The sequence below is a fragment of the Micromys minutus genome (genome assembly GCF_963924665.1).
Source record: "Micromys minutus genome assembly, chromosome: 9".
NCBI classification, from domain to species: domain Eukaryota; kingdom Metazoa; phylum Chordata; class Mammalia; order Rodentia; family Muridae; genus Micromys; species Micromys minutus.
The window spans coordinates 57173858-57196846 of NC_137978.1; the positions used below are offsets into that span (position 1 = coordinate 57173858).

At 39.8% G+C, this 22989-nt stretch overlaps 1 protein-coding gene across 2 annotated transcripts in view; it reads right to left on the bottom strand.

The window, feature by feature from the left end:
- Positions 1-22516, bottom strand: part of LOC308424827 (arylacetamide deacetylase-like 4) — a gene marked incomplete at both ends in the record, with an annotated part of 39891 nt that extends 17375 nt beyond the window's left edge. The window contains 4 exons of one of the 2 annotated variants that reach the window (XM_080922007.1): positions 12978-13752; positions 14829-14892; positions 19644-19860; positions 22349-22516. In XM_080922007.1, the coding sequence (XP_080778133.1) occupies positions 12978-13752; positions 14829-14892; positions 19644-19860; positions 22349-22516 (1224 nt within the window). Of the gene's footprint in view, positions 1-12977; positions 13753-14828; positions 14893-19643; positions 19861-22348 lie in introns of those variants that run through there. The other variant, XM_080922009.1, reaches the window with a different exon arrangement.
- Between the last annotated feature and the right edge of the window lie 473 nt (positions 22517-22989).

The following is a 22989-nucleotide window of genomic DNA, read 5'->3' on the forward strand; positions in this document are numbered from 1 at the left end:
TCTATGAGGTTACAATCCTCAACTCCTCCAGTTCTTCTGCCCGTCCCCCTACAAAGGTCCCTGAGCTCAGTCTAATGGTTGGCTACAAGCATCCACATTTGCATTGGTCGGTTGCTGGCTGAACCTCCCAAGGAAAAACCAAACCAGGTTCCTGTGAGCAAGCATCTCTTGGCAAAGGCAACAGTGTCTGGTTTGATGTCTGCAGGCAGGATGAATCCCCATATGGGGCAGACCCAAGATGGCCCTTCCTTTAGTTCCTGCTCCATATTTTGTCCCTGTTCTTCCTTTGGACAGGAACATTTCTGGGTTAAAAGCTTTGAGATGGATGTGTGTCCCCATCCCTTGACTGGGGACCATGCCTATCTACTGGACGTGGTCTCTACAGTTACTATTTCTCCTTCTCTGATATTATCATCCCCATTGAAGTCAGGGAGCCTCTTATTTCCCTAGCACCTGGGACCCTTCAAAGGCTATCCCCATTTCCTTATCCCTCCCTTCTGCTACATATTTTTATTTGATTTCTTGACCCTCTATACCTCTCTCCTGTCCCCTCCAGTACCTGATGCTGCCCCCTCTATAGTCTCCCCTTCATCTCTCCTTCCCAGGTCCCTGCTTCAACCACCTCCCCCTATCATCCTGTTTCTCCCTCAATGCAAGACTGAAGCATCCACATCCTGGTCTTCCTTCCTCCTAAGCTCCATATGATCTGTGGGCATTGTGAGGTTTTTGGACCAATATCCACTTATCAGTGAGTACATACTACATGTATTCTTTGTGTCTGGATTCCTCACTCAGGATGATATTTTCTAGTTCCATCCACTTGCCTGCAAATTTTATAAAGACATTGTTTTTAATAGCTGAGTAGTCCACCATTATGTAAATGTACCAAATTTTCTGTATCCATTCTTCTGTTGAGGGATATTTGTGTTGTTTACTGCTTCTGGCTATTATAAAGTAAGGCTGCTATAAACTTAGTGGAGCATGTGTCCTTGTTATATATTGGACCATCTTTTGGGTATATGCCCAGGAATGGTATAGCTGGGTCCTCAGATAGTACTATATCCAATTTTGTGAGGAATCACCAGAATGATTTCCAGAGTGCTTGTACCAGCTTGCAATCCCACCAACAATGGAGGAGTGTTCCTCTTTCTTTACATCCTCAACAACATCTGGTGTCACCTGTGTTTCTTACTTTAGCCATTCTGACTTGTGTGAGGTGGTTTCTCAGAGTCATTTTGATTTGCATTTCTCTGATGACTACAGTTGAATATTTTTATTGGTTGCTTTATTTATTTGCATTTTAAACGTTAGCCCCTTCCCAGTTTTTCCCCAAGCCCACTATACTCTCCTCCATCCCCCTGCCTATATGAGAGTGCTTCCCCACCTCCCACTCACTCCTGCCTCAACAGCCTACAGTTCCCTTGTGTTGGGCTACCAAGCCTCCACAGACCCAAATTGTTCCCCTCCCAGTGATGCCAGATAAGTCAGTTCTCTGCTACATATCCAGTTGGAGCCATGTGTACCTAATGTGTACCCTTTTGTTGGTGGTTTAGTCCCTGGGAACCCTAGGGAGTCTGTTTAGCTGACATTGTTACACTTCCCATGAAGTTGCAACCCCTTCAGCTTCTACAATCCTTGGCCTAACTTCCCAATTGGTGTCCCCAAGTTTAGTCCAATGTTTGACTGTATACATGCTCATCTATATTGGTCCACCTCTGACAGAGCTTCTCAGGGAACAGCTATACTGGGCTCCTGTCAAAAAGTACTTCTTGGTATTAGCAACAGTGTATGGGTAGGTCCCTAGGTGGGACAATTCCTAGATGGTTTTTCTTTGAGTTTCTGCTCCACTCTTTGTCCCTTTATTTCTTTTTGACAGGAAGAATTCCAGATGAATATTTTTGAGGAGGGTAAGTGGCCTCACCCCTCAACTGGGGGCCTTGCCTATTCACTGGACAGGGTCTCTACAAGTTCTATCTCCTTTTTGTTAGACATTTCAGCCTAAGTACTTCCTGTTGGGTCCTGGAAACCTCTTGGGTCCCTGGCATCTGAGACTTTCTAGTGGGTATCTCCAGTTCTACCTCCTCCATAATGCTATACACCTCCTTTCAAATTCCTGACCCTCTGTACTTCTCCCCTATCTCTTCCCATATATAAACTGGCCCTCCTTTTCTCTCCCATCATTGCTAAGGAAGGATAGGTTCCAGTCAGAGACAGCTAACGCAGGGAGCACTAGAGAGGCAAGCACAAGAACATGAGCAACAGAAACCAAGGCTACATGGCATCATCAGAACACATTTTTTTCCACTGCAGCTAGTCCTGAATATCCCATCACACCTAAAAAGCAAGATCATAATTTCAAATCAGTTTTTGTGAAGATTATAGAGGAATTGAGTAATAACAAGAATAACTCCTTTTAAAAAATACAGGAGAACACCACCAAACGAGAGAAGAAATTGGGCAAAACCATCCAGGATCAAAAAATGGAAATAGGATCAATAACAAAATCACAAAGGGAGACAGACCTAGACATAGAAAACCTAGGGAAAGGATCAGAAATCATAGATGCAAGCATCACCAACAGAATACAAGAAATTTAATAGAAAATCTCAGGGGCTGAAGATACCATAGAAAACATTGATACAACAGTCAAAGAAAATAAAAATGCCAAAAACTCCTAACCCAAAGCATTCAGGAAATCCAGGACACAATGAGAAGACCAAACCTAAGAATAATAGGCATAGAATAGAGAGAAGATTCTCAAATTAAAAGGCCAATAAATATTTTAAATAAAATTAGAGAAGAAAAAAATTCTAACCTGAAGAAAGAAATGAACGTGAACATACAAGAAGCTTAAAGAATTCTAAGTAAACTGGACAAGGAAAGAAATTCTTCCCATCACATAATAGTCAAAACACCAAATGAACAAAACAAAGAAAGAATATTAAAAGCAGTAAGAAAAAAAGATCAAGTAACATATAATAGCAGACCTGCAAAATTATACCAGACCTTTTAAAAGAGACCAGGAAAACTGGAAGATCCTGGACAGATATCATTCAGACCATAAGAGAACACAAATGCCAGCCCAAGCTAATATACCCAGCGAAACTCTCAAATACCATAAATGGAGAAACCAAAATCTTCCATGACAAAAATAAATTCACACAATAGCTTTCCACAAATACAGATTAACAAAGAATAATTGATGGAAATATCTAGCACAAGAAGAGAAACTGCATGCTACAAAATGCAAGAAAATTTTCTTCTTTCAAAAAACCCAAAAGAAGATATCCACAAAAACATAATTCCACATATAACAACAAAAATAACAGGAAGCAACAATCACTATTCTTTAACATCTCAACGTAAATGGACTCAATTCCCCCAGTAAAAAGACATAGACTAACAGATTGGATATGTAAACAGGACCCAGTATTTTACAACATAGAGGAAATACACCTCAGTGACAAAGACAGACACTATTTCAGAGTAAGAGGCTGAAAAACAATTTTCCAAGCAACTGGTCACAAGAAACAATCTGGAGTAGCCATTCTAATATCAAATAAAATTGACTTTCAAACAAAGTTTATTAAAAAGATAAGAAAGGACATCTCATACTCATCAAAGAAAAAAGCCTACCAAGATGAACTCTAAATTCTGAACATCTATGTTTCAAACGAAAGGGCACTCACATTCATAAAAAGATAATTTGCTCAAGGCATATATTACACCACACACAATAATAGTGGGAGATTTCAAATGCCACTTTCTTCAATGGATCATAGAAACAGAACTGAACCACAACTCAGGGAAACTAACAGAACTTATGGAACAAATGGACTTGACAGATATCTATAAAACATTTCATCCTAAAATAAAAAAAGATATGTTCTTCTCAGCACCTCAGGGTACCATTGCCAAAATTGACTATATAATCAGTCACAAAACAGGCCTCAACAGATATGAGAAGATTAAAGCACTCCCCTAAATCTTATTGGATCACCATAGACTAAGACTGGTCTTCAATAACAACAAAAGCAAGAGGAAGTCCACATATACATGGAAGGTGAACTGTTCTCTACTCGATGATAGCATGGTCAAGAAAGAAATAAAGAAAAAATTAAGGATTTTTTAGAAATTAATAAAAATGAAAACACAGCATACCCGAACTTGAAATGCAATGAAAGGGGTGCTAAGAGGAAAACTCATAACTCTGAGTGCCTCCATAAAAAAAATTGGAGAAAGCATATACTAGCAGCTTGATATCACACAAGAAAGTGCTAAAGGAATCAAATACAGACAAGAGTAGTAGAAAGCAGAAAATAATCAAACTCAAGGCCAAAAGCAACAAAGTAGAAACAAAAAGAACTATACAATGAACCAACAAAACCAGGAGCTGGTTCTTTGAGAAAATCAACAAGATAAATAAATCTTTAGCCAGACTAACCAGAGAACACAGAGATAGTATCCAAATTAACAAAATCAGAAATGAAAAAGAAGACATAATGGAATCAGAGGAAATTCAAAAATCATCAGAACCTACTACAACAGTTATACACAACAAAACTGGAAAATCTAGAGGGAATAGGTAAAATTCTAGACAGAAATGAGGTAGCAATGTTAAGCCAGAATCAGATAAACCATCTAAACAGTCCCATAACACCTAAGGAATAAAAGCAGTTATTAAAAGCCTCCCAACCAAAGAAAAGCCCTGAACAAGATGGATTGATTCTATGAGACTTTCAAAGAAGACCTAATATCAATACTCTCCAAACTATTCCACAAAATAGAAACAGAAGGAACACTATTCAACTCAGTCTTTGAAGCTACAATTATACTCAAACCTAAACCACAGGAAGATCCTACAAATAAAGAGAATTTCAGACCAATTTTTCTCATGAACACCAATGCAAAAATACTCAATAAAATCATGCAAACTGAATCCAAAAACACATCAAAATGATCATTCACCATAATCAAGTAGGCTTCATCCTTGGGATGCAGGATGGTTTAATATACAAAAATCCATCAACATAATCCACTATATAAACAAACTAAAAGGGATAAAAAAATGATCATCTCATTAGATGCTGAGAAAGCATTTGACAAAATTTCACACCCCTTCATGTTAAAAATCATGGAAAGATCAGGAATTCGAGGCCCATACCTAAACATAGCAAAAGCAATAGACAGAAAACCAGTAGCCAACATCAAATTAAATGAGGAGAAACTTGAAGCAATCCTACTAAAATCAGGGACTAGACAAGGCTGCCCACTCTTCCCCTACGTATTTAATATAATACTGGAACCCCTGGCTAAAGCAACTAAACAGCAAAAGGAAGGCAAAGGGATACAAATCAGAAAGGAAGAAGTCAAAATATCACTATTTTTAGACAATATGATAGGATACTTAAATGACCCCCAAAATTCCACCAGACTACTCCTACAGCTGATAAACAACTTCAGCTAAGTGACTGGATATAAAATTAACTCAAACAAATTGGTAGCCTTCCTCTACTCAAAGAATAAACATGCTGAGAAAAAAATTAGAAAAAAACACCCTTTACAACAGTCACAAATAATATGAAATACCTTGATGTGAACCTAACCAAGCAAGTAAAAGATCTGTATGAAAAGAACTTGAAATCTCTGAATAAAAAAATTGAAGATCTCAGAAGATACAAAGATCTCCCATGCTCATGGATTGAAACTATCAACATTGTAAAGATGGCCATCTTGCCAAAAGCAGTCTACAAATTCAATGCAATCCCCATCAAAATTTCAACAATTCTTCCTAGAGTAAGAAGGAGCAATTTGCAAAATCATTTAGAGTAACAAAAAACCCAGGATAGTGAAATATATTCTCAACAAAAAAAGAACTTCCAGGGGAATCACCATTCCTGACCTCAAGCTATATTACAGATCAATCATGATAAAAACTGCATTTTATCATTACAAAGATAGGCAGGTAGAACAATGGAACAGAATTGGATACCCAGAAATGAATCCATACACTTATGGTCACTTAATTTTTGACAAAGGAGCTAAAAACATTCAACTGAAAAAGGACAGCTTCTTCAACAAATGGTGCTGTTTAAACTAGCAGTCAGTATGCAGAAGAATGCAAATCATTCTTTCTTATGTCTTTGTACAAAGCTCAAGTGCAAACAGATCAAAGACCTCCACATAAAACCAGTTACAATGAAACTATTAGAAAAGAAAGTGGGCGAAAAAAGAAGAGAAAGTGGTGAAAAGCTTAGAACACATAGGCTCAGGGGAAATTGTCCTGAACAAAACACCCATGCCTTATGCTCTAAGATCAAGAATCAACAAATGGAACCTTATGAAATTGCAAAGTATCTGTAAGACTAAGGACTGTGTCAAGAAGACAAAACGGCAGCCAACAGCTTGGAAAAGAATCTTTACCAATCCTTTGTCTGGTAGAGAGCTAATATCCAACATACACAAGGAACTCGAGAAGTGAGGCACCAGATAATCAAACAATCTTTTTTAAAAGTGGAGTACAGAGCTAAACAACAAATTCTCAACTGAGGAATTCAGAATGATCAGGAAGCACCCAAAGAAATGCTCAAAATACCCAGTCATCAGGTAAATGAAAGTCAAAACAACCCTGAGATTTCACCTCTCATCAGTCAGAATGGATAAGATCAAAAATTCAGATGACAGCAGATGCTGGTGAAAAACCCCCGGATCAGGAAAGCCCCTCACTCAAGTACTGGGAGAACTCGAACCCAAAAACTCACAAAGAGCCAGACTTGCTGCAAATAGGAAAGAGGTGTATTTAGGAAATCAGAGCACTGAGGACAACTCGTATCTCACACAGGAGATAGAGGAGTTGACCTGAGCTCAATTAGGGGGACATATTTATAGGGAAAATTACATAGGTAGTTAGCCACAAGCACATAGCAATTTCATTGGTTTATTCAAAATTGGCATTTTCTGTCTGTTTTGGATGATTCAAATCCAGACCATCTTGTTTTGGTAGATACCAACCTTCATACTTGTTTATGTCTGGACTGCAGAGTCGGACTTTGTCAACACCAGATGGTTTATAGTAAGGCTGCTTCTTGAAACATGTTATGTTATTCTTAGCCTTGAGGCATATCTGTTCTCAGGGTAGAGTCAGTGGAGCTATCTTGAAATTTTAACTCTTTCACTGGCAAGGATGAGGAGAAAGAGGAACATACCTCCACTGTTGGTGAGGTTGTAAGCTGGTACAACCACTCTGAAAGTCAGTCTAGTGGTTCCTCAGAAAATTTGACATAATAATACCTGAAAACCCAGATATCTCACTCCTGGACATGTACTCAAAAGACACTGTGACATATAACAAGGACACATGCTCCACCATATTTATAGCAGCTTTATTTATAATAGCCACAGCTGGAAAGAACCCAGATGTCCTTCAACAGAAAAAATGGATAGAGAAAGTGTGGTACATTTACACAATGGAGCACTACTCAGCTATTAGAAACAATATAATCTTGGAATTCGTAGGCAAATGGATGGAACTAGAGACTATCACTCTGAGTGAGGTAAGCCAGTCACAAAAGAACAGACATGGTATGCACTCACTGATAAATGGATATTAGCCTCAAAAAGCTCTGAATATCCAAAAAACAATTCAGGGACCTTATGGAGCTCAAAAAGAAGGAAAGCCAAATGTGGATGCCTCTGTCTTTCTTAGAAGGGAGAACAAAGCACTCAACAGTAGGAAATGCAAGGTCAAATAGAGGAACAGGGATTGAAGAAAAGATCATTCAGAAGCCACTTCACCCAGGGATCCACCCCATATGCAACCATCACATCCAAGCACTATAGCTGATGCCAAGAAGTACTTATTGGCAGGAACCAGATAGAGATGTCTCCTCAGGGACTATGTCAGAGTCATATAGATACAGCTGAGCATTCTTGCAGCTAACCATCAGACTTAACTTGGAAACCCCAATGAAGATGCTAGGGAAAAGACTGAAAGAGTTGAAAGGGATTGCAACCTCATGGGAAGAACAACATTGTCAAAGAACCAAACCCTCCCAAACCCCCATGGACTAAAACACCAGCCTTTGAGCAAACATTGAGAGACCTATTGATACAGTTGATGTGTATATGAAGATGCCAGTGTCTGGCATCAATGTGAGAAGAGGTTTTTGGTCCAGGGAGGGCATGTTTTTTTCAATGTAGGGGAATGCCAAGTCAATGAGGTGGAGAGGGTGATTAGGAGGGAGTGAACCTTTGTGAAGGCAAATGAAGGAGGAGGAGGAGAGGCAGGGTATGGGGAAAAGGGATAACTTCTCAAATGTAAATACAGAGTGTCTAATAAAAATATGAAAAAGGGTAATTTTAAGAATAAAAGTATGCTTCAGAAGAAATAAGGGAAGTAATCTCATTTAAAAACTTCTCATAGGCTTCTTCATTGAAGGATGTTAGCTACTTGTATCTGTGAGTATAAGAATAAGCATTATAATGTAACAACCATGCTAGTCTAGCAAAGTGGCAGTAGTAGATTCTTTTCTAAGGGCCATGACCTCAATAGCCCACAAAACCTGGTAGGTTCCCAGTATCCAGTACACGTTTTCCCTCTTGTTGAATGTGTCTTAAGTTCAACTAGAAAGCGGCTGTTTGCCACTAATATGAGAGTGCCACCTACTGTACCTTTAAGAATACATTGCCACACTAGTGATTGCTGTAGGTTCATAATTGTTGCAGCCTGATAGAACTGCTTAATTGCATCTCTCCAGTCGAAGTTTGCATATTATTTTCCGGTCAGTTCAAGCTCAAATCTTCTGAATCCTGTATTCTAAGTATGTGGTGTCTTCAGAAATATTGGCCCACCTTCAATCCTGAGAGGAAAGGAAGGACTACATTGATAATTCATATTTTGAGGGTCACTTGAACTACCATTCAAAAAAAATTCTGCCTAAGAGGCCAGCAGAATGAATAAGAATATGCAATCTTAGGAGGTGGGAGGTACGGTGACCCTCTAGAATGCACCAGAGATCTGGGAAGTGAGAGACCCTCAGGACTCAAAGGGAGGGACCTTAGATAAAATGCCCAACTGTGGGAAGAGGAAACTTGTAGAATCCATCTCCAGTAGAAACACAGGGCATCAAGTGGAGGGTTGGGGTGGCCATCCCACAGTCAACAAGAAGTGCATGCTTACAGGAGCCTGATACAGCTGTCTCCTGAGTGGCTCTGCCAGAGCCTGACAAATACAGAGGTGGATGCTCTCAACCAACCATTGGACTGAGAATGGGGTCCCCAATGGAGGAGTTAGGGAAAGGAGTAAAGGAGCTGAAAGGATTTTCAACCCCATAGGAAGAACAACAATATCAACCAACCAGACCCCCCAGAGCTCCCAGAAACTAAACCACAAACCAAAGAGTATACATGGAGGGACCCATGACTCCAGCCACATTGGTAGCTGAGGATGACCTTATCAGACATCAACAGGAAGAGAGGCTCTTGGTTCTGTAAAATCTTGATGCTCCAGTGTAGGGGAATGCCAAGACAGGGAAGTGGAAGGGAATGGGGGGAAGCACTGTCATAGAGGCAGGGATAAGAGAGATGGGATAGGGGGATTTCAGAGGGGAAAATGAGAAAGATATAACATTTGAAATATAAGTAAAGAATATCAAAAAAAAAAAAAAGACTGTGACCTAGAATTGTTCCTGTCTAAAAGAACTGTGGGGACAAAGATGGAGAATGAACTGATGGAAAGGTGGTCCAGTGACTGGCCCAAATTGGGATCCATCTTAAGAGGAGGCTGCAAGGCCTGACACTATTACTGATGCTTTGGTGTCCTTGCAGACAGGAGCCTCTGCCTTCCAAGAGCCCATAAAAGCAGCTGACTGAGACAGATGCAGATATTTACACCCAACTAATTGACTAAAGTCAAGTGCCCCTTGTATCAGGGGAAGGCTGGAAGAAGTTGAGAAGGAGAGTGATCCCATAGGATGACCAGCATTCTCAACTAATCTGGATTCCCGAGATCTCTCAGACACTGAGCTACCAACCAAGCAGTATACATGACCTGGTGTGAGGCCCCGATACATATGCAGCAGAAGACTGCCTGGTCTGGCCTCAGAGAAAGAAAACATCTAATTCTTGAGAGACTTTAGATCTCAGGAAGTGGGGAGGCCTGGTAGGGTTGGGTGGGGTGAAGGTAGGTACATATTCTTGGAAACAGGAGAAAATAAATAGGATGAGAAACTGTCAGAGGGTAGACTGAGAGGGGGATTACTATTGGACTGTATAAAAAGATTAAAAATAATACTAAAGACAGGAAGGGAGAAGGTAGGAAGGAAACAGGAAGGAAGGAAAAGAGAGGGAGGGAGGGAAAGAGGGAGGAAGGGAGAGACAGAGGGAGGGAGGAAAAAAGAAAAAGTCTTTTTATACATAGTTCAAACTATGTTTAGTAATCTCTGCAATGGATGTAGATTGCTTGAGGCTGTTAACACAGTTTTTTTTAAATTCTTTGCAGTACATTAACTCAGGTATTCCATATAACACAATATGTGCATGTCCATGAATAACTCTTTGTTCTAATGTCTATAATTGTGTTATGTATATGATTATGTTTCAAGTTAGACATTTGTTTCTTTCCTTGGCAACATGTGTTTTTGATAAGAAATCAAGGATATTGAAAAAATTCTTGTGACTAGTACTGAAATTTTTCTAAATGTATGGATGGCCCCTAAGCAGCTTAAGTTTCATTGATAGATAGATAGATGATAGATAGACAGATAGTTACATAGGAAGGAAGAAAAGATAGATGTGAGAGACAGACAGACAGACAGACAGACAAAGGAGGAGTAGAAGCTCAGAAATTCAGAAATTAAACAGGAAATCAGGAGATGGGAAAATATTTTCAACAGGAGATAGGCATAAAATTTAACTAAATTAAAATAAATTAAATTTCAATAACAGGCATTAGATATAGATGATAGATAGATATAGATGATATAAATATATATAGTTTTATAGTTTATGCCATGATATATAGTTTGCACTAGATATTTTATATAGTGTATTATTTGAGGTTAATATGAAATAATATTATTTTCCTTGAGGCTTTATCAAACAATCTTTGTGTCATCTGTCCTTCATCTTTTCTTCTCCTTCTGAATTGGACTTTTTCATTCTCCCTAGTTGGAGACCTCTCCCTATTGTTATTTTCCAACTCCATATCACCAGAATCTCCTACTCCCTTCCTCTCCCAACCACCATGGTCCCTTTATTCTTTCTTAGTTTTGGCAGTTATTCTATTTTGTTTACTCAAATCTGTCAATTTGGAGCTAGTAACTGTGGATGAAAGAAAATTTTCTGAGACACCCCAGTCTATGTAATCTACTCTCGGCCTATACATTTACCTGAAAATTACATGCAGAAGTCAACAGAACATAGGAACCACAGCATCAATGGATAATCTGCATCACAGTTTCTGCATCAGAAAAAATTATCTGGAGGTTGTTGGATAGCTGTGGTGGTTTAAATATGTGGGACCCCCATAAGTTCATGAGTTTGAACACTTGATTATAGAGAGTGGCATTATTGTGATATGTGACCTTATTGGAGGAGATATGGCCTTGTTAAAGAAAATGTGTCACTGTGGAGGTGGAACTTTGTGGTCATATATGCTCAAGGTATGCCAGGGTGACAGTTCCCATCTGCTACCTGTGGATCAAGATGTGGAACTCTCATCTTCTTCAGCACTATGTTTGCCCGGATGCTGCTATGCTTCCCATCATAATGCTAATAGATTAAACCTCTGAATTTGTAAGCCAACCCCAATTACCTTTTCTCCTTTATAAGAGTTTCCTTGGTCATGATATCTCTTCACAGTAATGAAACCTTAAGACAATGACTTTGGAACTTAGACCTGGGAAAACCATTAAGTGCTCAGAGCTTAATCTCAAGAGTAGGTGAAGTAATAGGAATTTATTCCCTAATGGGAGGAGTATAACCTGGTGCAGGTTTTGTGAAAATCAAAATGAATGTTTATTAATAAACTGAAGACAGAACTCTCAAATTTTCCAGGTATATCACTGCTGGACTTCTACCCAAAAAGACTCCACATTTCTCTGTAGAGATACCTGCACATTCAAAGTAATAACTACTCTGTTCATAGTAGCAGAAATGACATTAGGTCAGATACACATCAATAAGTATTTGAATAATAAAAGTGTGGTACACATACATAATACAGTTTTATTCAGTCATAAAGATAAAGAAATAGCATAACTTTCAAGAAAATTAAGAGTTGTTAAGTGTTAAATTGAAAGGAGTAAGTAATATTTCAATATAAAAAAATACTACATGTTATCTCTCATGTGTAGTTCCCATGTTCTAATGAAAGTATAAAGGCAGAAATTAAACAGGAGCTAAGAATAGAAGAAAGTATTTTTAGCAGAATATGGCCAAATAATTAAATTTCTATAACTGGTATCTATTCTGAATCTGAATTACAAAAATCAGAAAAATCTTAAATTCTTCAAAGAATTTAATTCTAGCAAACTCTGTTAGGGTACTTGTCTACATGTACAATATGTAGTTGTTCTTCTGATGTTGCTAAAAATGTGGTATTCTGTTTCTGCACAATTTTGTACATTTTACCATTACTTTTGAGCTTTGTTTTTATTTTGATCTTGCTGTCTTTCTTCCTTAATTAGAACCCATTGTGTAAATTTAAACCCACTAACAAAGAAAGAACAACATAATTGCAGGCACTTCTCACTTTGATGTCTATTTTACCTAATAGTAGAATGTGATGCTGTTAGATGTACCATGGAACACTTGCCATTGGAAGGCAACAATAAGTTTTATGTCATTCAATGTAAAATCCTTCTCTCTCAGACCACATACTGTTTACCTGTCTCCTTCTACAATGAAAGAAAATTTATCATCAAGGAGCCAAGTATAAGCCATTCTTTCTTTATTTCATCCAAGGATCATAGCCACCATCATACATCCTTAATGTAACTGATGACAGCATTTAAAGCACGCATGGAGCAGGGAAAAGAGAAAGGCTGCTTATTAAATAAAAAGAAGCATCCATGAAAGCCATCCTCCACATGGTACCAGGTCACAGGGACTCCCTGGTCTTCCAGGCGCTTTTTATAGAGTAAGGCATCATCCCGAAGGATATCATGTTCACAGCTCACCAGAAACGTGTCTGGAAGTTGAGCAATGATCTTGTCATCTGTTAGGAGAGGGGAAATTTTTTCATCCAAAACATGCTTAGTTTCCAGATAGGCAGTCTCATTGAAAGGTCCTAGAAACTCGGGACGAAAGTCTTTGCTCTTGAACCTTTGAGGAATATTGTCAGAGCTGAGCCACTTGCTGTACTTTTTCCAGGTGTCCAGGGGCACAGAGGCTCCTGTCAACATGGCATTTTTCCAAGAGAGATCAATGTTTAGGTATCTACAAATAAATGTAATTGCTAACTCTCTGGTAAGCAAGGGGGCATTTTGATTCTGCAGGTGCGATGGTAACTGGAAGTTAACGCCCTGCAAAACTGGAGTAATCAGCACTTGAGCCCTGATCTGGGGCAGGTTGGCTTGACTGACCAAAGCCTGAGTGACAGTGGCCACAGCCCAACCTCCAACACTCTCTCCAGAGATCATCACCCGGGAGGGATCTACGCCATAGGTTTGAAGGTTCTTCAGGAAGTGGATGGAGGCGTTCAGGCAGTCAAGATGAATAGCAGGATGATGGTGGTTAGGAAGCTTGCGGTACCTAGGGAGAGAAGAGTGAACAAAGCACACTTATGTACACAGTCACTGGAGTCCATTGCAAACAAAATATCTACTCTCACATGAGACCAAAAATGTGGCACCAAATACCGCTAACATAAATGTCTGTCCTCCTTTCTCTTACATGGACTTGAGAAAACCTGTCTATAGTAAAGTTGGTCAAGAATTTCCATTCCATCCCGCACCATGCATGATTCATTGGTGAGCACACAGAAACAGGAGAATTCAAAGCTGTTGCCTAGGAAGCATAAAAGCCAGTAAAGATCCAGACGAGGCCATTGAAACTTTGCTGGCCACATCTCTCTCTGCACTCACCTCTCCCTGATGTGTTGTGCAAGTGTTAAGCACTGATAAAACCACTGCCAGCCACTCTCAATGTATTTTTTTGCCGACTTTCATGAGGCAGCTCTTTTAGTTGAGCTGGTTACAGCAAGGTAGAAATACTGGCAATGATGCCATCGAACCAGCGGCAGCATAACAATAGCAGAGGAAGGAGAAAACCGAAGCAAACAGTGGAGGAGTTAGACCCAGGAGAACCAGAGATGGCTAGTGGGCAAAGGAGCAACCAGAAGTTTTATACAGGGGCAGACTTGCAGGAACTGCCAGAAGCACTGACAGACAGTGGTGGAAATGAGAGCACACCAGTGGAGGAAATCTGAAAAAGCAGCATCACAGAAACCTCCATCTTCAACTTGGCCTTCAGCCTGCTCAGCCCACTGCACGACATTACACAATCTTAATACTCCTCCTCCACTCAGAGCAAGGCTAGGCTAAGGTGTGTATCTGTCATCTCTGTTCATCTTTAAGTGTTTGATAGGTTTACAAGAATTCCCAGAATTCATTCCATTTTAATTAGCTTTACAAATCATTTTTACCTTGTATATTAGGTTTTGGCTAAGGCTAACTCACTTTACACTATCTAGGTTCCTTCATGATATTGTGTGATATTTTGCAGGTTAGAGTACAAAAGCAACTTTCTCTGCCCTCCAGTCCAAAAATAAATTTCCAGACAGACACTCTCTTCTTTTAAGAAGTCACTGACTACATCAGTCTACTCACCCCACCAACAGGACCACTGAGTCTGTCTCACGGGCAAGGAAGATGCCTAGGCTATGGCAAGTATCTGTAAGAGAAGGCCCACTGTTAACAGTTGTGACAAGAACCAAGCACATTCTACCACAAAGCCAGGGACAGCAGCCACCTTAGTGAACCCAGAGATGATACTTTCTCTCTGAACTTTTGAGAAGTTCAGTGGCTACGGCCTAATAAGGGCAAGAAGAGACATGGGGGATGATATTAGGAATGACACTCAGAGGTATGGGAAAGGCTAGTGACAAGCTCTTTAGTGTGTTTGTAAGGATCCTCCTCGTGGGAATATAACACTAAAGCAAAAACTGAGAGCGGAGCCAGCACAACTCTACCTTGGGTTTAACAAAGGAGGAGATGAAGGGAGTATGTTTTTTCCCACCACAAACCACCGAAGTTGAGGAAAGTGCATGAATTTGAGAGCATTGTTAAAGGACAAAGATGTCCACTACTATAACTGGTGAGGGAAGAAAGGACTCACGTCTAGTGCCAAGACAGCCCTGCTAGGATATTGCTGTCCATATCTGGACTTAGACCACTTAGAAAGTATTGCTGTATAAATCACAGCCCACTGACTGAGATGAGCCCCAAGCTCTGGACCCAACCTCTCTTTAAGAAAAACTGATGCCAACCCAGAGGTACCTCTATTCTCCTGCTGCCCATCTTCCCCACTAGTGGAGCCCTTCATTCTTGAGATACTTCTCCTCCACCTCCATTAGACTTTTGAACCATACAGGTAAATTTCCCTTCACCCACCCAACCTCCTGTTCTCTGAGCCCTCTCTGCCAAGTCATACTGCCCAGAGCAGTCTGCAATCCCAGGGGGACTTCTAGTCTCCTGCCACCTCTCTGCCTAGCTTCATCATACCCGAGGCTCCTGAACCAAACTAAATTGCATGTCAGGAACTCTACAGCCCAAGGATACCCACTAGAGGTCTGACACACCAGGACCATCAAGGTGCACCCCCTCCCAATATCTACTACAAGGACATCCAGGCACCAAAAACACCCATATGGCTAAAGGCCCTCAAAAGAACACAGTCAACAAGAGCCATGGTGATATGACACCACCAAAGCACAACTACCCAACTATAGCAAGCCCTAAATATCCTAACACAACCAAAACATAAAAACATCGCCCTAAATCAAATCTTATAAAGTGGATAGAGGCCTTTAAAGAGGAAACAAATGAATACCTTAAGGATATACAGAAAAATACAATTAAACAAGCGAGGGAAATAAATAAAACCATGCAGGACCTGAAAGTGGAAATAGAAGCAATAAAGAAAACATACACTGAGAAACCCCAGGTGATGAAAAACCTAGAGAAGAGAACAGCAGATACAAGCATCACAAACAGAATACAGAAGATGAAAGAGAGAATCTCAGGTGCAGACGATACAATAGAAGAAGTTAATACATCAGTCCAAGAAAATGTCAAATATAAAAATTCTGGACACAAAACATCCATGAAATCTCATATAGCTTGAAAAGATCTAACCTAATAATAATAGTAATAGAAGAATATAAAGAGTCCCAGCTACAAGGCCCAGAAAATATTTTAGACAAAAATCATACAAGAAAAAATTTCAACCTCAAGAAATAAAACCCCTTATGAAACATACAAGAAACTTATAGAATATCAACTAGATTGGAATAGAAAAGAAAATCCTCCAAGCATATAATATCATAACACAAAATTTACAGAAGAAAGAATATTAAAAGCAGTAAGGGGAAAAGACAAGTAACATACAAAGACAGACCTATCAGAATTATGCCTGGCTTCTCAACAGAGACTCTAAAAGTAAGAAGGGCCTGGACAGATAACCTCTAAACAATTACAGCAAAACTCTCAATCACGAGGGAAAGAAAAAAAGATATTTCAAGACAAATTCAAAGTCAAACAATACCTATCCACAAATCCAGCCCTACACAATATACCAGAAGAAAAACTCCAACCCAAGAAGGTTAACTACACCAAAAAAAAAAAAAAAAAAAAAAAAAAAAAAAAAAAAAACAATAAAATAAGTAATCCCATACCAGCAAAACAAGGGAAACACACAAAATCAATCATCAATCTCTCTCTCTCTCTTTATTTCCCTGCTTCTCTCTCTCTCTCTCTCTCTCTCTCTCTCTCTCTCTCTCACTCTCTCTCTCTCTCTCTCTCTCTCTCCCTCCCTCCCTCCCTCCCTTCCTCCCTCCCTCCCTCCCTCCCTTTCTTTCTCCCTCCCTCTCTCTCTCTCTCTTTCCCATGCACATGAATCAGTAGGATAAACATAATGAAAATGGCCATCTTACCAAAAGCAATCTACAGATTCAATGTTGTTGCAGTAAATATTAAATGGATGGCTTAACCTTTCATCAGCCCCACACAGTGTGGAGTCGAGCACACACATTCAGTCCCCACACCACTTGGCACTCCAGGCTATCTCTAAGAACTCAGGCACAGTTCATTCTACCGCCCCTGTTCTTTCTGTCCTGGGTGGATACGACCACCCTGGCATCTTTCTTTTTTCCATTGCCCAGCACAAACATGGCTCCGAAGCCCTAAAGCTTTTCAGGTAGGTTTATATATTAAATTCTCAATACACAAACCCTCTACACAGTAAGATTATATTCAGTAGACGAAGATAAAAACTGCCCTTCTATATGAGATAAAAAGACCTATAGAATCCATTAAAAATATTCATATTTACCTATCATCAACTAAGTTCAACTGGATCTAGATACTCTTTCACTAGTTCCATCTAAATTCTTAGAGACAGCCTGGCATGCCAAGTAGTGTGGGGACTGAATACATGTGCTTGGCTCCACACTGGAGGCTCCATCCAGAAGTTGACTCAGACAGATACAGACACCCACAGCCAAACAGTGGAGCTTGGGGATTCTTATAGAAGAATAGAAGGAAGGACTGTGGGTCCCTAAGGGGTAGGAACTGCAATGGAGGACCAACAGAATCAACTAACATGGACCCTTGGGGTTCTCAAAGTATGAGCCACCAACAAAAGAGCACACACACGCTGAACCTAGACCTCTTCGCACACATGTAGCAGATGTGCACGTTTGTCTTCATGTGAGTCCTGAACAACTAAGGGGAGGGGCAACCAGGTGGTTTTTTTTTCTTGTTTGGTTTCTTCTTGAGGCAGCAGAGAGGGAAGATCATCAGCAGGGGTAAGACTTGGTCTTATGATATATTTACGGTTGCTATATAATAAAAAATTTACCTGTCTTAAATCTAAGTCACTTTCCTGTGTTAGCTGACCTGCCTGTTTGATTTCCTCTGAGATCAGAAACTGTTTATCACTTCATCATAAAATTGCAGGGAATTATGTGAAAGTGCTGATTTTTGTGGTGAGTCAGCCAGAAGCCTCTCTGGCTAAGCTGGTTAACTCTTTTTGAACCAGAAAGGAAAGAAAGGAAAAGAATTAAGATGCTTTATACAGGCAAACATGCACAGGCATATATGCATTCAAACATTCACACACACACACACACACACACACACACACACACACTGGCTGGTCCCAACTGTCTGTCACAATTAACTCCACAAGTATTCATGCATTAGATAGAAAGATAGATAGATAGATAGATAGATGGATAGATAAATAGATAGATAGATAGATAGATAGATAGATAGATAGATAGATAGATAGATAGACAGACAGACAGACAGACCTACACACAAACATATAGACAGACATGTATACATTTGGATGGATGGATGGATGGATGGATGGATGGATGGATGGATGGATGGATGGATGGATGGAGGGAGGGAGGGATGGATGGATGGATGGATGGATGGATGGGGCAAAGTTTCCCAAGCCAAACCATTCAACCAACAACTTTATTTCTTTTCTCTGGTCTTTTTATGCCTTCTTAGACAAAAAGTTCTTTAGAAAATTACCTCAGAAATAAACTGTTATATAAAATGGGAGTTACAAAAGGATGTTGATATTAAGTTCAAAGAAGTGTTTCATTATAATATACTTATTAAAAGTTAAAAGCAACAATTTTTACATGGTCTTGACTTACGATAGTACACACCTGTGACTTTATCCTTGGACCTAAATGTTTTTTTTTTCTTAAACACAAAATTGTCCCAAATCTATTTCTCTTTTTAGTGTGATTATAAAAGCTTCTTGTATTTCCAATTATTCATTCTGTACTTACTATTCTGAGGAGTGGGCAACATTCTATTCTTGATTCTAAATTTATTACACCTTTTTACAACCGAGGCCATCTCTAAAAACGTTCTTCATAAAATTATTTAAATTAAATCAGGAATTCTATAGAATCATTCTCTATTTGTCTGTATAACATCACTACAAGATAGTACATCTTTGTTGTTCTGCAGAGATCTACTCAAAAGTATGATCTAATATCTAGTGATTGTTATAAATATTTAACAATAATAGAGAAAGCATATTAATAGCAGTAATCTCCTAAAATGGATTTCTCTTGGGCCTTCCCTATAGGAGCAAATACATCATAGATTTTAATCTAAGGTGGACCCATCTCAGGAAGATCACCTGCTAGTTTTTAGCTTCTAGATGTTTGATCTTGACACTGAGAGGAGAAGGAGAAGGGAGGAGGATTGTGGGAGGGGTGAGGGTAGCGAAATGGATATAAAGTGAAAAAGTAAATTAATTTTTATAAAGGAAAAAGAAAAAAAATTCCAACTACTACTGAATTAACTCCACCCTGACAAGTCCTCACGAGAATATGTGCACATTCTTACTTTTACTGAAGATCCCCTCCCCCACAACACATGGAAGCTCCTTACCCAGACTTCCAAATATTGCACCTCCTCCATGGTAGAATATAATGCCTCGCCGGTTTTTGGAATATCCTCCTTTGGGCTTGAACAGCCTCACAGGGACTGTCCCAAAACGCATGTCAGTCACTAAAACATTGGGATCTTTCTTTATGATTATTAGGTCTTGAATAAACTGTAAAAACCCAGGCATGGAACAAATTCTCGTTTTCTCTAGTATGGTACCCTGTAGAAAGTAAAAATAAAAAAACAGAAAGTTGAGCATAGGAGAGTGTGAGGTGGATGATTTCATGCTGAAGCCACTTAGCATCACTCATGTGTGTTCACCAATTCTCACCTACTACATACCTGTGCAAAGGGGTCATGAGGACATCAATGACTGTGGATTCTTTTCAGATAGGAGAGAGTATTCAAGCTCTCTTCTCCTAAAGTCCTGATTGATATAATAGGTTGCTGTGTTTGAAGTGCTGGCCTCCATCAAAACTTACATTCAAATTCCATTGCTAGTGGCAGTGTTAAGAAGTGGAAAATGTTAGTTGAAATGAATTGGCATCTTCATGTGTTATGTTTTTATGGAGTGACTGATGCAGAGATGACAACTCCTCTCTTCCCCCACCACTCACCACCTGAGTCAGTCAAGACAGCTGACCCCACCTAGCTATAGTGTAGGATAAAAGGTTATTCTCTATTTAGTATTCAGAGCAACAAATCAGAGCCTAGAAGAATTGTCACCAGAGAGGCTTCATCCACTAACTGATGCGAACAGAGACCCACAGCAAAGGTTAGGCAGCACTCAAGGAATCCTGAGGAATAGAGGAAAAATAATTATAGGAGCCAAAATAATTAAGAACACCACAAGAAAACACACAGAATCAACTTATCAGATGCCATACACACTGTTAGAGACTGATTTTACAATGAGAGCTTGTATGAATCTGACTTAGATCCTCTGAATATATGTTACAGTTGTGTAGCTTGGTAGTTTTGTGAAACTCCTAAAATTGGCAACAGAGGCTGTCTCTGAGTCTTTTGTCTGTTTGGGGGACCTTTGTCCTCCTACTGGGTTGCCTTTTCCAGTCTTACTATGAAAGAATGTGTCTAGACTTATTGTAACTTAATATACCCTGTTTTTTGATCACTTGGAGGCCTGCCTTTTTCTAAAGAGTATATCTTCTGGGTACACATGTACCAAGCAACTATCTGCAGATGCTTAGGTTAGGAACTATTTCTATATTGAAGCAGTAAGGTTGGAAAGATCCACTTATTTCTGTGCCTTGGAAGATCCAAGGTCCTCATTTTTAGTGCCAGGAGCTCAAATTAGCCTGTGACTGTTGCTTATTTCTCTAAAGTGACCCATTGTTCATGGCGGAGAATTTTTTTAGGAGAGGAATATAAGTTTTTTTATCACTTATCAAAACCTACAAAGTCTAATCAAGTGCCATCTTAGGCTTTCACCAAGTTGGTGATTCACGTGCCATTGCTTCATATCTTATGAGGACTTTGAGGTAAAGAGAAGTTAGCCAAGGACGGTTGAGTCAGTAAGAACACAGCAGACACACTGCCCAGACAGCCTGATTAAACACTTGTCACAATTTTCTCTGCAGTTCTCATCAACTGTCCTCTGAGGTAATCACTGTGAACTTTCTAGCTACTACCAGGATTCCACTCAGAATTGGGACATCAGAACTCAATCCTATAGCCTACTTCTCATATGGGACAGGCTGCATTTTCCACATCTGTTGTACCTATCTGCATGTGTTGTTCCCTCTTCCCAATTTTCAGCCCAGATGGACATCTCAGGACACAACTGTCCAGTGCAACTACACTAGAGGGCTAGATAAATCCATCACATGGATGTCACCAAAGACGGCCTGATCTTCATTTGGGACAAAGCTGAGTAAATTAATCTCTGTCCTCATAGCCTTATGTGGATGAAAGGAAATTATCTGGAGACAAAAACATGGAAAGTTATGGAAAGAGGACACTGTGCCTCAAGGTGCTTTTAGATTTGTCAGGCTTTAATGTGCAGCAACAGGGTCTGAAGTTATTTTCTTAGTCCTCAGAAAAGAGATTCATAGACAAGAGCAGTGATGTTCCTTGTAGTTTGCATCCTCAGGAGATGGAGTAGGGATTGCAAATATAGGGCCAGGCTAGACAGCATTGCAAGTTGCTACCTCAATGAAAAAGAAAAATAGACAGCTGCAAGAAGGATAAAAAAAGAAAGGGGGGACATAAAGAGGGGGAAATGTATAGAAAAAAGATGGGGTGAACTCATTGAATTCCCTCTCCCCACTGAGCCATACGTGAGCTGTTCCGAGGCCTCCAACACATACCATAGCAAAGAACTGTTCTGTATGACCTCAGTGGGACAAAAATTCCCTAATACTTGAGAGACTTGAGGCCTCAGGGAGGAAGGAGGCCTTTTGTGGGGGTCAGGAGGAATGGGATGAGGGACTGTGGAAGTGGGGACTGGAAGCAGGCAACAGCTGGATTGTAAATGAATGAATGAATGAATGAATGAATGAATGAATGAATAAATAAATAAATAAATAAATAAATAGGGAGAGAAAAGGGATGGGGAAGGTGAAGGGTAGGATATAAGAGACTTCCCCAACCCAATCTTAAGAGTATCTTGAGAAGGAAGAGAGAGAGATGAGAAGAGCAAAGTAAGAGACGAAGAGTACCCCCAATTCATGGTGGGACCCAAGACTCACCAAAGTTATCAGGTAGCAGAAAACAAAATGTAAAATCCTTAACTTGACTGGATGCTTCAGGGTCGATGGAATATTAACAGTGAGAAAATGCTGGATGAAAACCCATACAAAGACTCCCAGGAAGAATATGAGCAGCCCCCCTAGGAGCACCAGCCACAAAACAGCCATGATCCAGATGTTCCAGAGGCCCTAGGATCTGTTGTCCTGGGAACCTTACTTTAGAACTTGTAGGATGAGCACTGGACCTGTTTTTACTGACAGCTGCCTTCACACTCTCCTTTCAGATTATATTGACACAGTCACCTGACCAGTTTCTCAGAACTCCACCTAAGTTAGCCAACAAGAGGCAGAAAGTTCTCCTCCCATTGATGTATGACAAGGACATTCTCAGAAACATATGTGGCTAGTGCCATGGGTTGCTCCATGTGTATTCTTTAGGGTTGGTGGTTAGTCCCTGGGAGCTCTGGGGGATCTGATTGGTTAATATTGTTGCTCTCTCTATGGTGTTGCAAAACCCTTCACCTCTTTCATTCCTTTCTCTAACTCTTCCATTGAGGACCCTGTTCTCAGTTCAATGGCTGGCTGTGAGCAGAGCCTCTCAGGGGACATACATATCAGGATCCTGTCTGCAAACACTTCTT